The 17,700-nt window shown below is 43.3% G+C and overlaps 1 protein-coding gene across 11 annotated transcripts in view; it reads right to left on the bottom strand.

The window, feature by feature from the left end:
• The window catches only part of LOC136871947 (uncharacterized), a 561,695-nt gene that overhangs the window by 61,607 nt on the left and 482,388 nt on the right, over positions 1 to 17,700 (bottom strand). For 9 of the 11 annotated variants that reach the window (XM_068227265.1, XM_068227270.1, XM_068227262.1 and 6 more), the window contains one exon: positions 4,205 to 6,241. The exons of the other annotated variants lie outside the window; for them this stretch is intronic. In XM_068227265.1, the coding sequence (XP_068083366.1) occupies positions 4,723 to 6,241 (1,519 nt within the window). In that variant the 3' untranslated portion in view covers positions 4,205 to 4,722. Of the gene's footprint in view, positions 1 to 4,204; positions 6,242 to 17,700 lie in introns of those variants that run through there. 11 annotated transcript variants of the gene reach the window in all.

The raw sequence follows: 17,700 nt of genomic DNA, 5'->3' as shown, positions 1-17,700 counted from the left end.
ACTGTTCTTTTCTTTTTCCTAAATCCCCCCTGGTAATCTGTCAAAATTTCATTTTCTTCCGCCCACCCGCTTATTCTGTTCGCTAACACCCCAGTATATATTTTACTGAAAGAATCCAACAGAGATATACCTCTATAACTGTTCACATTGTTCCTACTACCCTTCCCCTTGTATATAGGGCATATAATTCCTGTTTCCCATTCCTTAGGGTAATTACCTCCCTCAAATATCTTATTGAATAGTTTAACCATGCCCTCTATTATTATGTCATTTTTGCTAATTTCCTTCCAAAACTTGTTATTTATACCATTACACCCCCCAGCCGACTTCGCTCTGGCTCTGCTTATCACTCTCAGGATTTCCTCCCTTGTGATTTCTTTATCCAGGTCATAAATTGCCACTCTCCTATTCCTCCAAATTACTTCTTCTCCCGAACCTCTCCATCTTTCATCCCCCTTTTTCCCTTGTAATTCATCAAAGTGTCTGACCCATTGCACTTCCTCAATACTCGTTTTCTCTATATTCCTTCCACCCTTAATAATTTTATTAATCTTGTCCCAAACTCTCTCAAAATTATTTGTCTTGCAACTTATTATTATTATTATTATTATTATTATTATTATTATTATTATTATTTATTCGTTTTACATCGCACCATCAGACAGGTCTTAAGGTGACGATGGGATTGGACCGGGCTAGGACTGGGAAGGTACGGCCATGACCTTAATTAAGACAGAGCCACGCGTGTAAATGATGTGAAATTAGAAAACCGCGGAGAACCATCTTCTGGGCTACCGGCGATGGGGTACGAGTTCAACCAACTCCAGAATATAAGCTAACAGCTGCATCGCGTAGCCAACTCACCCGGTGACGATAATTCTGTAACGTATTATCACAACAAAATGAAATGTATTTTGTAACATTTCAATTGTTTGTTCTTACAGATGGCGGGCTAAATCTTCGAAACTATAATTCAATACATGAGATTGCAGAAAGCGCCAAAGTCTTTCAACTTGCGAAAGTCAAGTTTGAAAGATAAAGTAAACTGCAAGAGAAGGATGTAAACAAACGAATAAGCTAAAATCTGAGCAAAACTTTTGAAAGTATTGTACCGGGCGGTACACCCCTACGCCGCAAATTTAAATCTTGCGCCAATAAACCTCCTCTACAGGAGAAACTCTGAACTTTAAAAACTGGATCAATTCATAAGTTTCTCAGAAGATGTCATTGTGTGAATTTCGATTTGTTTTTGTTTTCCATTGATCAAGAAGGGTGGACATTCTCTTATAGATGTCTCTACTAAAAAACTATGATCTGCACCCTGATGCGAAGTTAAGGAACCTTTTTGAAGAAATTTTGTATTCATAAGTTTTCTCCTTACTAATTTTCGTTCTTTCATTTGTGGGTTGGCAATATTAATCTTTCCTTTCCGCCAGTTTTGAACTTAGCCAATCCAGAATTTCTGTAATCGTGTCTTTATTCTTCTTCTTCTTCTTCTTCTTCTTCGATTTTGATGTGTAACCTTAACCGGCCAATAAAAGCCTGTGGGTGTGGCTGTTTTATTCATGAAAGGTCTCGAATTTTCCTCGAGGGTATAAAAACTGCTGATTTTCTCGTCTCTCGGCCACTTCTTCAACATCTAGCTTAGTGTATGGACGTGTAGCAGGGGGCGGGTAGCGCCTCTTCCTTCGGGCAGCAGCTCTTCAACAAGGTAATGGCCGTTTAACATCTTTATTTCTTGCTAGCTCAGCAGTTTAACCCTCGGGGAAGGTTCGAAACCTTTTACAAATGTAACCTATCTTTGCAAAATGTAAATTCTGCCGGCGTATGTAAAACTTAAATCTGTAACTGTAATTCGGGGATAGAGAGTGCTTTACCCTCTCGAGCTCCCCTTCATTTTGCCTTGAGGTGGCTACGTTTTGGTAACTGATTTTTTTCTCTTCCTTAATGTATTAAATTTTCTTATACGAGTCGCCTCCATAGTTTGGGAATAGCCCCTGGTTTATCGCCTAGTGCCTCTTAGGTTTTAAAAAGCTTTCATGTAGGAGTGCAAGTACACGCCTCCATTCTACTTGGTGTTTTGGGCCATTTACTTAACCTATTATTTTTCTACTAAGGCCCAGTAGGCTGGGTGCAAGATACCCCCTTTTCATTTGGTGTAAGTTGTGCCTTGAGGGCAATTATTGGTAAAATCTGTTTTGGCCTTTAATAGGCTCACTAAATTGAGAGCGGGTCAGCTCTTTTATTTGTGGTAAAAGTGCCTCTAGGAGGCCTGATATGGTTTTTGGAGCAAAGGCTCCTTGAATGAAGGGGTTTTCTGCCCTTTGGATAAAAATGTGCCTTGGTAAAATTGAGCGGAGAGCTCAGAAATTGTAAAAAGTGGGGCTTGAAGCCCAGATTGTTAATTGGTCCCTAAATCTTGGCTTTACTGGTCTTGTACCTGATTGTCTGTTATTTGTTGACTTGTTGTTACTTGTTAAATTTTCAAAATTCTATGTGAAAATTGTTAAGTTTTGCTATTTTCAAAAATATAACCTTTAATGAAATTTTAAATCATATCTCAGCCTTGTAGTTCGACCCATTCCAGCCCGCACCTTCTTTCACCTCTGCATTCCACGGGTACCCCCGTAACAAGTATCAATGTTTTTATTAAAATACAAAAATGTTTTGGTTGAAAATAATACAAGTGTATGCGGTGGTATTCCATGTATTTCTTTTCGGTGAGTACTGGGCCGCTATCCAAGAAATGTAAAGGTTTTCCTCCTGCTTGGCAGCATGAAGGAAATAGTTCGATACTAGCAGAATTAGGATGTTAATTGTTACAATATCGCACATGCAATGTTTTAAGATTTTCTTGTAAAATCAGCTTTGAAAATATATTTTTAAAATCTGACTTTACGCATTCAACTGGAATACAGGGCTGATGTACAGCAAATAGACTCCAAAGAGGCAATGATTACATGAATATTGTAAGTGTTTACAAGAAATGCTGAATGTAGATTGCATCCCATTTTATGTAAGACGTCTTATTTTCAAATCAGCCACTGAGGGAATCTCACACGGTTTAATTGTGGAGAAAGGACCGAACACACACATGAGAGGCCTAACTTTAAACAGACAGAAGATGAAGGCCGTTTGTTTTAAATTTAAGCTTGTTCAAAGAAGTCAGTTTTTAATGTTTTAAATGCATTTCAAGTTTTAGAACGACATTTTTCTACCAGAAGCTGATCAATATTTTAAACACATTTTAACCATACCAGTAATTAGTGCAAATTATACAGGTAAGTCTATATTATTGGGAGTTTGCAAATGGAAAGGATAATGTGGTTACAGTGACAAATTTATAAACGAGAAGCATGTTCGCTCTCTCAGGTAAAGAAGCAATTTACATACCGTAGTTCGTGTAAATAGAGGCAATTTACACACCATAGCTCGTATAAATAGAGGAAATTTACAAACCGTAGCTCATGTAAAGAGGAGGCAATTTTCATAACGTAGCTCATGTAATAGGGGCAATTTACGTACCGTACCTCCTGTAAATAGGGGAAATTTACACACCGTAGCTCATTCAAAGAGGAGGCAATTTACATACCGTAGTTCAGGAAAATAGGGGCAGTTTACACACCGCAGCTGATCTAAATAGGGGAAATTTACATCATGTAAAGAGGAGGCAATTTTCACACTGTAGCTGATGTAAATAGGGGTAATTTACACACCGTAGCTCATGTAAAGAGGAGGCAATTTACACACCGCAGCTGATGTAAATAGGGTCAATTTACACACCGTAGCTCATGTAAAGAGGAGGCAATTACACAGTGCAGCTGATGTAAATATGGCAATTTACACACTGAGCTCATGTAAAGAGGAGGCAATTTTCACACCGTAGCTCATGTATATAGGGGCAATTTACACACCGTAACTCACGTAAAGGGGAGACAATTTACACACCGTAGATCATGTATGCTAAATCAGGGGCAATTTACACACTGTATTTCGTGTAAAGAGGCAATTTACATACATGAGCTCATGTAAATGGGGGCATTTTACGTCATGCTTTTAACCTGAGGAGCTATTTTACCGTGATGCTGGTGATTATTCTCCGAGAATAGTAGCACATTAAGAATTCCTGGTTATCTTTAACTCTCGTATGTCCCTGGAATAACAAATATTCTTAGAAATGGGTGCGGTATTGGACACATTTCCATTATACTGTATAAAATGAACTATTTATTTAGTTTGAATTGCAATTTCAGTTAGTGTAACATTCTGTGTCCCTTCCTGAAACATTAAATATTATTTGTACAGATATTTACAATGATTTTATTTTCCATGTAGCATTAGAGCCGCACTGCAGTCATAAGTTTCTAATCAGGTATTGGTCTTTTCACATCCCATTTCAAAACCGGAAATGTTTCCTATCACACAATTTTTGCTTCTTGGCTACACTGGTTAAGCAACTCTCCGCCGACATACTTGAATTCGTTGTCCTTCTCCTTCCAATCCACACCGTACATCTCTATCAGCTGTCTTGCCCAGGACTTGACACTTCGGACCAAAACATCGAATGATCCATATCTACGGTGTCGTGTCAAAAGAAAGTAGGCTTCAGTACACTTCACGTGCGGAAAAGACAGACTGTCAAACATACATTTTACAAAGTGTACCTGAAGTTTTTCTTGTAATTTGTTTTGTATTGAACAAAAAACTGCTCACGGTTAAAGACTAGAGTAAGTTTGTACTGTCTACACAGTAGCAGAACAATTTCATATGGAAGTCACTGATACAAGCGCTTTGCTCTCCATATCGATTGATGCGACTTATATCATCACTTTGGATTTCAAGTTTCTCGCCATGTTTTACCACCGTCGCCTCAAACAGCGCACCACCTGGGGTGGTTTCCAGGGTTATCATATAATCCACACTAGGGGTGCCGAACTTCTGTGATTTCATAGGATGCTGCCAGGCCCGCACTTCTAAGATGCCTGCCAGTTGTAGTTTTGCGCACAGAGGATACGGTTGCAGTATCTCGTTAATGTAACTGACGACTGTCTCAGCTACTTTCTCAGATTGATCGGTAGAAGGGTTGACGAAGGATGATTTGTAACACGCACACCAATGGTCAGAAATGCCTGCTTGTTCACATGTGCGCTCCAGTGGCACAGGAATAGGCCCAAATAGACTTCTTCCTCTTATTCCTACACGACGAAATCCGAGTGTTGGTAAGTGTAATAAATCCATCAGGGTCTCATGCAAGTCGTACGGAGAAGTTAATCGTCTTCTGTTTGCTTGCAGTACATCGATTGCTGACGAATAACGTTTCTTAAACCATTCGGGAAACACGAAAAATAGGAACGGTAAACGATCTTCAAAACGTCCTTGATAAGTCGCACGAATTTTCCCGAGCCTACTCCCATGATCACTTAGCAGCACTAAAACAGTATTGTTCAACAAGTTTGTACTGCTCAGTCTTTCCAAAGTGTTTCGCATGTGAGGATCAATAAGGTTTGCAGCATTCAAATCGTCGTGAGACAGAGAGGAGGTCCAGACTAAACCCCAGTACAGACCATTAGTAAAAGTTGACACAAATTTCTCAACATAATCCAGCGTAATCTCTATCTGAAGTCGAGACCCTGCACATCTGTTACTTGTCTCTAAGCCACTATGCCCTATTTCTTCGTCTAATGCCTTCATAAATGGTCTTAAATAGTAGTCTGTGGGAGGATGAAGGAAACCTTTCTTCATATAGTTAAACATTCCAATGTAAGGAATGTCTTCCATGAATAAAGTTCTGTACCCTGATCGAGCGTAGTCTTTCCACATAAAAGGACAGTCGTCGAAATGGGAATTAGATTTTGGCCAACACGTTTCCTTGAGCTCCGATTCGCTTAGTCCCGCTAGTACGGGAACCAGGTTTGGGAAGGTGTTGTCCGCCACCTTGTTGTATCCGAGCATCTCGACTGCTTCCAACTGACGCAGGAGGTTGAGAGTGAGTGGCATCTGTCGGTGAAAGTTGACCCGCGACATAGAATCCAAGCCTAGAATCAGCACACTCACTTCAGACTCGGAATTATTCTTGCAGTGCCTCTCAACATCCCTCTTCGCTGGAACGAAGGCGTGGAAGTCATACAACGGCGAACCAATTCGCGAGTCTTTGGAAGAGTTACAACGGACGCGTACAAACTCGATGTCTGAGTCAACAGACAGTCCATCTGGAGGAAGTAGTTTACAGTCTTCCCTGTAACTGAAAAGTAAACCACAAGAAGTTATATTTTACTATAAATAATCACTCTTTTATACAGGGTGAACCAGCTAAAATGTCGACCTCAAATAACTCGCAAACCATTAAATATATCTGAAATCTGCTTTCACTTTCAGTAATGCTACCAACGGGCTTGTAATCGAAGTAGTAGTACTTTTCCAGAGTGTCTTTATATGCCGAGATAATAGTGCTAACTTCACACCAGGCAAATACGTGGGTTGTACCTTAATTAAACCCCCTGTGGATGGGGGATGCAGACGAAGAATACACCCGCGGTATCCCCTGCCTGTCGTAAGAGGTCACTAAAATGGGCGACCAAGGGATGATTGAATTAGAACAATGAGACTACTTGTAAATAGTACCATCACGCGAGGAACACCACGGGTCGCCTTTACATGCCAGTAGTACCGCTATGTTAGGTACACAATAGGTTTGTGATTGGTAGCAACAGTGGATGGTTCACTATGGGTTTTACAGTACCCACTGTATGCGGAACACCATGGGTTTACGTTGCCTGTGATTAGTACCACTGTGAGAAACAACACGGGTCTGGGTGTTGGCTGTGATTATTGCCACTATATGAGCGACGCCGTGGGATTGCGTTGTCTGTGATTAGTACCACTGTGAGAAACAACACGGGTCTGGGTGTTGGCTGTGATTATTGCCACTATATGGGCGACGCCGTGGGATTGCGTTGTCTGTGATTAGTACCACTGTGAGAAACAACACGGGTCTGGGTGTTGGCTGTGATTATTGCCACTATATGAGCGACGCCGTGGGTCTGCGTTGTCTGTGATTAGTACCACTGTGAGAAACAACACGGGTCTGGGTGTTGGCTGTGATTATTGCCACTATATGAGCGACGCCGTGGGATTGCGTTGTCTGTGATTAGTACCCACTATGTGAAGAATACCACGGGATAGAACGTGTCCCTGTAATTAGTACACGTATGTTTGCGTTTGCGTTGCCTATGAGTGGCGCCGTAATGTGAGAAGCACCACAGGTCTGTGTTACCTGTGCGTATTACTTTTTTTTTTAATTGTTCGGGGCGTCGACCTATGAAGTTCTTTTGCCCCTACTTGCACTATATGTGAGGAACCTGCTTGGCGGATGTGTAAAGTGTTGAACGTGAGGAAAGAAACGCGCGTATTACATTACCTGGGAGTAATACCACTGTGTGTGGAACACCGTAAGTGTACGTTACTCATGATTAGTACCGCTACATGGGAAATACCATGGTTCTTATTTTCCTAGCGATAGTTACCATTGTGAGGGGCCGTTGACCTGGATTTTCGACCCCTTTAGACAACAAGCATCATCGATTCAGGATTTTGGTTTGGAAGCAGTCCCTTGATCAGTATATACTATTGTTTTTTGAATTGAATTTGAATTGAATTGAATTTATTGATCATGATTTACATGCCACTGAGGCTGAAAAGCCCCTTTATGTAGCGTCTTCTTATAATACAATACAGATTTATGATCACAGTAACTACATTTTTATAATATTAAAGTATTAAACTAAACATGAAACATAAAAAAAAAAAAATACAGATACCAGAGTTTCTGGGAAGGTGGGGCATTGCGGGTCGAATTCACTGAATGTTTTCAGATAATAATCATTGTCCATCGTCTCTGTTTTTTAATTCTATTTATTATTGGAATTATTTTCAACTTTCAATGTTGCAAGCTGGATCCGCTGATTATTTTAAATTCATATTGATCCCGTCATTCTTCATCATCGCAGTTTGAATTCTGGTCAGTGAAAGAGTTTTGGACTTCTAAATTGTCATTAAATTTCGTCTCATTTCGTACCATTAGGGGCAGATGATCTAGATGTTAGGCCCCTTTAAACAACAAGCATAACCATCATCACCATCAACCTTAATTAAGACCACGGTGACTTCCTCTCCAATCCTAGCTCATTCTTATCCAATCGTCGTCGTAAGACCTATCTGTGTCGATGCGACGTAAATCAAGTTATAAAAAAAAAAAAAAAAAAAAAAACAGTGCACATTTCACTTTCATCATCTGACAAATTCTTCCTAAGAAAATGGAATGTCTTAAAACGTACTTCTCTCACTAGCCGTGTTCTCCCTACGCCCCCCCCCCCCCCACTTTCCCACCCTATTCATATGAATCACTAGCCAGGTGTCCGGCTTCATGGATAAATAGTCAACGTGCTGGCCTTTGGTTAAGAAGGTCCCGGGTTCGATTCGCAGCCGGGTCGGTGATTTGAACCTTCATTGGTTAATTCCGATGGCTTGGGGGCTGGGTATGTTTGTGTCGTCTTCATCATTAGAATTTCTCACCAGTAGGGTCCCATCCTCATAGATGCGCAGGTCGCCTATACGGCGTCAGCTCGAAAGACCTGCTCCAGGCCTCTTTGGAGGCCACGCGCCATTTTTTTACAAGCCAGGCGGTCAGGGCACGTGCTACATATGAATAATGAGATCCTTACAGCTAAATATTCACGATAAGGTTAAATAAGATTGTATGATTTAAATATGTAAGGGAAAAGACGTATATGCGATGGTTTCCAAGGATTATTATTATTATTATTATTATTATTATTATTATTATTATTATTATTATTATTATTATTATTATTATTATTATTATTATTATTTACCGACCGAGTTAGGCGTGCGGTTAGGGGCACGCAGCTGTGAGCTTGCATTCGGGAGATAGTGGGTTCGATGATAATGCTTGTTGTTTAAAGGGGCCGAACATCTAGGTCATCGGCCTCTAATGGTAAGAAATGAGACGAAATGTAATAACAATTTAAAAGTTAAAAATCATCCACTGACCAGAATAAAACACGTATGTTGAAGAATGAATGGATGGATATGCATTTAAAACAATCAGTGGATCCTACCCAGAAACTACTATCATAAACAACAGTATTACTGACCAATGGACTGCTTCTAAAGCACAATCCTGAATCGCGGATGCTTGTTGTCTAAAGAGGTCCAAAATACATCACCGGCCCCTCATAATGGTACTTATCGCTAGTAAAGTAGAACCATGTTATTTGTCATGTTGCGGCACTAATCAAAAGTAGCGTACACTCACGGTGCTCAACACATTACGGTACTAATCACAAGTATTGTAAAGGTAACGAAGACCTATGGTGTTTCTCACATAATGGCGCCACTCATAGGCAACGCAAACCCATGGTGTTCCTCACCTACATGTACTAGGCCTAATCACGGGCACCGATATTCCCGTGGTGTTCCTCACATAGTGGGTACTAATCACAGGCAACGCAGACCCACGGTGTCGCTCATATAGCGGTACTAATCACAGGTACTGTAAAACCCCTACTGATTCACCCTCTGTCGCTACTAATCACAAACCTATTGTGTACCTAACATAGTGGTACTACTCGCAAATAAGGCGACCCATAGTGTTCCCCGCGTGATGATACTGATCACAAGTAGTTTCAAGGTTATAATACAATCATCCCTTGGTCGCCCCTTTTAGTCACCTCTTAAGACAGGCAGGGGATACCGTGGGTGTATTTTTCTTCTACGTCCCCCACCCACAAGGGTAGAGAGATAGAGAGAAAAAAAAGAAGGAATCCGTCACTTCGAAAAATGAAGTAACGGGCGAAGAAAGGCAAGGGCCACGAAGGGCGTGAAAATGAAAGACTCCCAAGGCCTCGAATGCTCTAATACCATCGGGGTCGGAAAAGAACAAGAGTTGACCAAGGGAGGTCAGACAGGATACATGAAAATGAGGAGCCTGGCACAAGTGAGTGGAAGCAATGCCAGGACACCACTAAGGACCCCGTGTTCGCCAACCCACACTCTCAAGTTGAGAGCCCCTGGTACCCCTTTTGGTCGCTTTTGCGACAGGCAGGGAATACCGTGGATTTATTCTTCATCTTTGTCCCCCATCCACAGGGGGAGTTAGTGGGTTCGAATTCCACTGTCGGCAGCCCTGAATATGATTTTCCGTGGTTTCCTTAATTAAGTCCACGGCCGATTCCTTCCCACTCTTAGTCCTTATCTATCCCATCGTCGCCATAAAACTTGTCTGTGCCGGTGCGACGTAAAGCCAATTGTAAAAGAGAAATATCATCATCATCATCATCATCCTGCTATGGAATGATAACTATCGTCTCCATTAGCACGTAATTTTGGCCTTCTTATTTTTATTTGTGTTAGGTTATTACTCTGCCTGCTGTCATTTCTTGATACAGTACTTTTGCATCCATCTCTTGGCACAGGTCAGAGTAAAGTGTAGCTTCCACCGAAGTCCCAGTCAACATCCATGGCTGTGACAATATGGAAGCTGCTGGGGTATGGGTAGTGCCGAGTAATGACATTCAGAGCACGACTAGTGCATCTGAGTGTTATGAAAGGTGCTGCTCATAGGGTCAGTCGTGCTGCAATAGTACTTTCTGACCCAGTGAGGAAAGCAATGGCAAACTACCTAACTCCTCATCTTGCCTAGTACGCCTCATTTTGGTGCTGCCATTGGTTTTTGGGGTTTCCTTATAACTGCATAACCTTTGATGGTGCTATTTGAGGATCCAACCAGCCTCTGGGCTGATGACCTAACAGACAGACAGACAGACAGACAGACAGACAGACAGACAGAGAGACAGACAGACAGACAGACAGACAGACAGACAGGACAGGTTATTACTTGATAAATACAAATATGGTTTAATTTCAAACGTTCAGTAAAACTGGTTAAATGTCAAGATAATAAGTCGCCCCTTACAAAACGTGGCACATCCCTTTTGTCTTTACCTATTACCCACGACGATATTGAGTATTTTAAATAATACAATGTTATCATACATCCCCGTCACTCCATGTGAGATTTGTGCTGGACAAAGCGGAGGTGGGACAGGTTTTTCTCCAGGTACTCCGGTTTTCCCTTTCATCTTTCATTCTAGCAACACTCTCCAATGCCATTTCATTTCATATGTCATTCATTAATCATTGCCCCAGAGGAGTGCGACAGGCTTCGGCAGCCGGCACAGTTCCTATCCTCGCCGCTAGATTGGGACTTCATCCATTCCATTCCTGACCCGGTCGATTGACTGCAAACAGGCTGTGGATTTTCATTTTCACAATTTTATCGTACAGTATTTGGTCTACGTTCACACTAGAGTGAATACATAGCTGTCAGAAGAAGGTGGAAGATCTCTGCATTTCAGCAGTTGACGATCCATATATTACAGTGCGTGCCTTGGCTGGCCGGCTGTCTGCTTAGTAATTAATTCGAATTAATTGGGTAGCTTAGAGGTGCTCAGCTGGGCGCCCGTTGAGGCTAGCCCAGTGCGGCCGGTCTGGCGTGACGTAAATTGGGGCAGTTTACGTAGCAAGCATACGTCACAGTGAAGCGAGAGAGCGAACGCACTTTGCAGGGAAGTGGAGCAGTGACGTTCGACTGTGACTACTCAGCGAAATGCTGATTGGGATACTTATACTGCGCTCGATATAAACTGTCACTTTTATTTTCTTATATTTATACATTCAAAAAAAACCTGACACATATTTTTTGTGTTACAGCTTTAAGTGTGCAAGTTACGATTCACAATTCTTTGTACGGGATTAAGAGTACAGTATTTCCATTTAAAGAAAGTGAAATTTCTGTTATTCCTACAGCAACATGTAATATACGAGGGTCGAGTCATAAGTCATGGCAACTATTTTTTTTTCTCGAGAACAGGAGACAACACGGAAAATCTAAGATATACATTTGGAAATTTAGGGCATGTACTTATGCATAGTGCCTGAAGACAAATTCTGACTGAAGGAGATTCTCGTAGGAAAGTGACAGAACACAGGCCATTGGTAAACACTGTTTTATTATGGTATAGACAGCAAATACACAAGACTACGTACAAAGGACAGATCTCCACTGGTTACAGACCTTCGACATAATCACCCAAGGTTTCCATTGTGCGTTGCCAGCGGTGAGGCAGGCACTGAATACCATTCGCTGCATATGTATCGCTAACAGTGACACCTCTCTCCGAAATGCTGTTACGATGTCCTCTTTATTAGCAAACCGTTGTCGATGTAATGGCATATACACCTAATGCTTCCCGCAGCTCTGCATTGCATTGACGTGCATTTCTGCCGCGGAGAACTGCTATTCTAATATACGATCGTTACTCCGGCTTGTTGACTTCCATTCGGTGACGCTCTCACTCACACACTGAAATTGGGGGCATGCTTAGACCCACACTGCTGTTTACATACACCATCTGGTGGTATGATACGCAAGTACATGCCGTACGTTTCCAAATGCATATCTTAGATTTTCCGCGTTGTCTACTGTTCGTGAGGGAAAAAAAAAATTGCCATGGCTTATGACTCGACCTACGAATTTACATAATTGTACAAGTTTACTGCTTGATTTTGCACAGCGTTGTAGTGTTATGTGACTTTCCCTGTTCACTGAATTTCTGAAAATAATATTAAAAACGTATCTGGCATCCCATGATAATACCTAGCGTCTAAGTGGCGAGGAAGTTTCATTACTAGTGCGAACATAGTTATTTACTATCCAAGATTAAAGTAAAACAACGTAAATATATCTACCAAATATACAGTATGCCTGCAAATAAATAACCTAACTGATCTAACTGATGTTATTCCCGGTAAGCATGATTGAATGGTTGGTGAATTTATCAGATAATTTAAACCCACGCAACCACAAGTCACAGCTTATTCACTCTAACTCCATATTACACTGACTTAGCAAATGTCATGGGATAGTCACCTAATAGCGTGTGGGGCCTCCTCTGGCCCTGCGAACTGCAGTGAGACGCCGTGGAAGTGAGTCGACAAGTCCCTGGTAGTCCTCTGGACGCAGCTAACACCAAATCGTTTGCAGAGCGGCCGTCAATGGTGGTCTGTTCGTGGGTGCAGGCACGGAGCCTGCGTTCCAAATCATCCCCGATATGCTCGATAGGGTTCATATCGGGGCTCCTGAGTGGCCATGGCAGTCGTTGGACCCCCGCTGCATGTTCCTGGAACCATTCCCGAGCGACGTGGGAGCGATGTGGCGGCGCGTTATCATCTTGAAACATCGCAGATCCGTCCGGGCGCTGGAAGGCCAAAAATGGGTGGAGATGGTCTCCGAGCAGCTCAACATACCGCGTACCATTCAAAGTCTCTTCCAGAACAACTAGGGGCACATTCCATACCAGGAAAATGCACCTCAGACCATAGCAGAGACGCCAGCGCCCTGGACCACACCTTCGAGACAGGCGGGATCCATCACTTCATGTGGTCTGCGCCATACACGGTGCCTCCCATCTGCATGGTGCAGTTGAAATCATGATTCGTCTGACCATATCACGTTACAGTAATTGTTCCAGTGGCCATCCCTGGTGACTGGCGACAAATGCGCGTCGTTGTTCCCTATGACGTTGAGTTAACAGCGGCACCCCGTGCGGCGCCGGCTCCCATACCCCATAGAACCCATGTTCCTACGGATTGTTCACTGGGAGACGTGTCCAGCACGGCCTGTGTTGAATTGAGCCGTGATTTGTTGCACGGTTGCCCGTCTGTCACTAATGACAATCAGTCTCAGATGTCGCCGGTCACGGTCATCGAGGGTGACTGGACGGCCGGTCGTTCGTCTGTTATGGACGGTGACACCCGCATTCAACTATTCACGTTACACCCTGGACACGGTTGATCGTGTGAAGCCGAATTCCCGCACCACTTCCGAAATCGCACTTCCCATCCGTCGGGCACCGACCACCATACCCCGTTCGAACGGTGTCAGCTCACGACGACGTTCCATGTTACACCTGTCACATGCACAGCCACTGCTCACAAGGTCTCCTATACAACTGCCGCTGGCACAGGAGGCGTGTGGTGCGAGACAACACACCTGCGCATCAGTGCTCCGCTATCCCATGATATTTGCTCAGTCAGTGTATATTAGACATGTTTCTAAAGCACCTCTTAAAATATAGTAGTAAAAACTGTAATTCATTACGTACGGAACAAAACTATTTGAGGTTGTAGGCCTAACTTTTTATTGCATCCGGTCAAAATATATAAACTGCATTGAATATAAATAACTTATTTCTTACAATGTAAATTGAAAATTACGTGGATTTCTGCCCTCTTTCTTTCATTATTTTCTGCCTCTATTCCAAACTTGGGTATCGCAGCAGTGATCGAGAGTGGCTGGGAAAACTTCTCCCAACCTCCACGGCCTGTGACGTAGCCACAACGTCACTGTGGCTGAATAGCATACGCTAATCGCCTGCCCGCCTGCTAACAGTGCTGTGTGCCTAAGTGTTCGGCCACACTTGCGTGTTTTCCCGCAGCGTGACTGCGGGAAAACACGCGCTAAAAATGCACAACACTGACTTTAATGGGACTGGCCACACTTGCGGGAAGAAGACGCTGCGGTTTTATTGTGCTCTTGTTTGTGTTAAAACTTAGGAGAATGTTAGACAGTGAACTGATAATTTTGGAGGTACAAAGGTACCCATGCCTTAACGACACCTTAATGTCAATGCGAGTTTTTCTTCCTCAGGAATACACTCCCGCAGCCTTGTGTTTCTTTCGCTAATAGCATTTTTCAACATACAGAAAAGCAGTTCAAATAAGGTCACGGACATTCTGTAATACTCAAAAAAATTATCTGGTTGTCTTTTAGTTTATTGTGCAGGAGCACAAGTTGTCCATTTGATGACCTGTCACTTAATACAGGATGGATCCAATGTTTTCTTTGACGCTGACGACGGCGAAGAACAACCAAGCACATAACACAACAACGGAATTATTAATTAAAAATGAAATGCCTTCTATATGAAGAGCAATGACGATGTTTTGCTACTCACAATATACAACCAAAACCAAACCCCATTGCACTACAGCCCTTGAAGTGCCTTGGCCTACCAAGCAACCGCTGCTCAGCCCGAAGGCCTGCAGATTACGAGGTGTCGTGTGGTCAGTACGACGACTCCTCTCGGCCGTTATTCTGCGCTTTCTAGACCGGGGCCGCTATCTCACAGTCAGATAGCTCCTCAATTCTAATCACGTAGGCTGAGTGGACCTCGAACCAGCCCTCAGGTCCAGGTAAAAATCCCTGACTTGGCTGGGATTGTGGTGGTGATGATTATTGTTTTAAGAGGAAGTACTACTAGGCAACCATCCTCTATATAACACTAATTAGACAGAAAAATGGAAGGGATCCAACACTTCGAAAAATGAAGATATCGGCCAAAGAAAGACAAGGTCCACGAAGGACGTGAAAATGAAAGACTCCCTAGCCCTCGCAAATCTAATAGCGTCGGGGTCGGAAAAGAACAAGAGTTGACGAAGAGAGGTCGGACAGGATAGAAGAAAGTCAGGAGCCTGGCACAAGTAAATGGAAGCAATGCCAGGACTCAGCTAAGGGCCCCGTGGTCGCCAACCCACGCTCTGAAGTTCAAACCCCCTGGATCCCCTTTTAGTCACCTCTTACGACAGGCAGGGGATACCGTGGGTATTATTCTACCGCCCCCACCCACAGGGGAGCCTGGCCGGGAATCGAACCCGGGGCCTCCAGGTAAGAGGCAGGCACGCTACTCCTACACCACGGGGCCGGCATCACAATATACAACACACTAATATAATCACGCCGTACAAACACGCAAGTGTGGCCACGTGTTGTCGTCAAGTTGGTGAAAAACACGCAAAAATCCAGCGTGAACAAACCGCAAGTGTGGCCACCCCCTAAGGGTCGAAATGCTAAGCGTGAGCACCGCTGGAGTAGCCCATGGCTTGTGAATGGAGTACGTTTGAAAACATCCCGCTTTCTCGAGAAGTTTCTTTCGAATTTTGAAAATAACTACAACCCTAAATTCGCAACGTTCATGGCTCTAATGCTAGGTTGTACAAAACAGTACAGTGCCATCCCCCCCCCCCCCAATGGCGCATCAGCCCAGAAGGGCCATGGCCTACCAAGCGACCGCTGCTCAGTCTGAAGACCTGCAGATTACGAGGTATCGTGTAATCAGCACGAAGGATCCTCTCGGCCGTTATTCTTGGCTTTCTAGATCGGGGTCGCCATCTCACCGTCAGATAGCTCTTCAATTGTAATCACGTAGGCTGAGTGTACCTTGAACCAGCCCTCAGATGTAGGTAAAAGTCCCTGACCTGGCCGGGAATCGAACCCGGGGCCTCCGGGTAAGAGGCAGGCCCGCTACCCCTACACCGCGGGGCCGGCTGCACAGTGCCATTCAAGAAAACAAAATTCGCATCGTATCTTTAGCTCAGCAGGTATTAACTCTTTGGAAGAGTGCTGAAAGTTCGAGTATGAACCCCTTCACAACATTACTGAAAGTGAAAGAAAGCTCTTCGGTGTTTAAACGGTTTACGGGTTACTTGAGATGAATATTTTAGCTGGCTGTTTAGATGTTACAGCAGCGTGCAAATTAATCCAAACAAGATAACAAAAGTCATAAAAACTACTGAATATCAGTTCCGTATTTACAGAAAGTCATACCTTAATACTTTGTGACATTTGTTCTTCAAAACAGCATCGACTCATTTTGGCATGTATTTCACACGTGTTTTTGCAAATATTCTTGATCTCTTCATCATGAAACGACACTTCGGTAAGTGAACATATCACGCTCACTTTTGTAAACCTATCTAGTTTTTACATTCTCTTCTTGCAAATGCCCACACAATTTCGCTTTTTTTGCTAGTTGCTTTACGTCGCACCGACACAGATAGGTCGTATGGCGACGATGGGATAGGAAATGGCTAGGAATGGGAAGGAAGCGGTCGTGGCCTTAATTAAGGTACAGCCCCAGCATTTGCCTGGTGTGAAAATGGGAAACCACGGAAAAGCATTTTCAGGGCTGCCGATAGTGGGGTTCGAACCTACTATCTCCCGAATACTGGATACTGGTCGTAATTAAGCGACTGCAGCTATCGAGCTCGGTACCATACAATTTCAGTGGGGTTGGTATCGTCGAGTTGGCGGGCCAAGGGAGAACTTCAATGTTTTTGTCTTCAAAGAATTTGTTGAACTTTTTGGATGTGTGGCACGGTGCAAGATCTTTAAAAATTCTGGAGAGAGATTTCGTAACTCAGGCACTAACGAAATGGCTTTCATCTGAAAATAAGACTTTCTTCCAATCTTCCACAGTCCAGTCTTTATGTAGTTTGGCCCATATCATTCGCTTTTTTTCTTACCGGGCGAGTTGGCCTTGCGCGTAGAGGCGCGCGGCTGTGAGCTTGCATCCGGGAGATAGTAGGTTCGAATCCCACTATCGGCAGCCCTGAAGATGGATTTCCGTGGTTTCCCATTTTCACACCAGGCAAATGCTGGGGCTGTACCTTAAATAAGGCCACAGCCGCTTCCTTCCAACTCCTAGGCCTTTCCTATCCCATCGTCGCCATAAGACCTATCTGTGTCGGTGCGACGTAAAGCCCCTAGCAAAAAAAAACAAA

The sequence above is a fragment of the Anabrus simplex genome, chromosome 4, assembly GCF_040414725.1.
Source record: "Anabrus simplex isolate iqAnaSimp1 chromosome 4, ASM4041472v1, whole genome shotgun sequence".
Taxonomy (NCBI): domain Eukaryota; kingdom Metazoa; phylum Arthropoda; class Insecta; order Orthoptera; family Tettigoniidae; genus Anabrus; species Anabrus simplex.
Note: the sequence above shows the minus strand (reverse complement) of the source record. Positions and strands in the feature narration are given on the sequence as shown.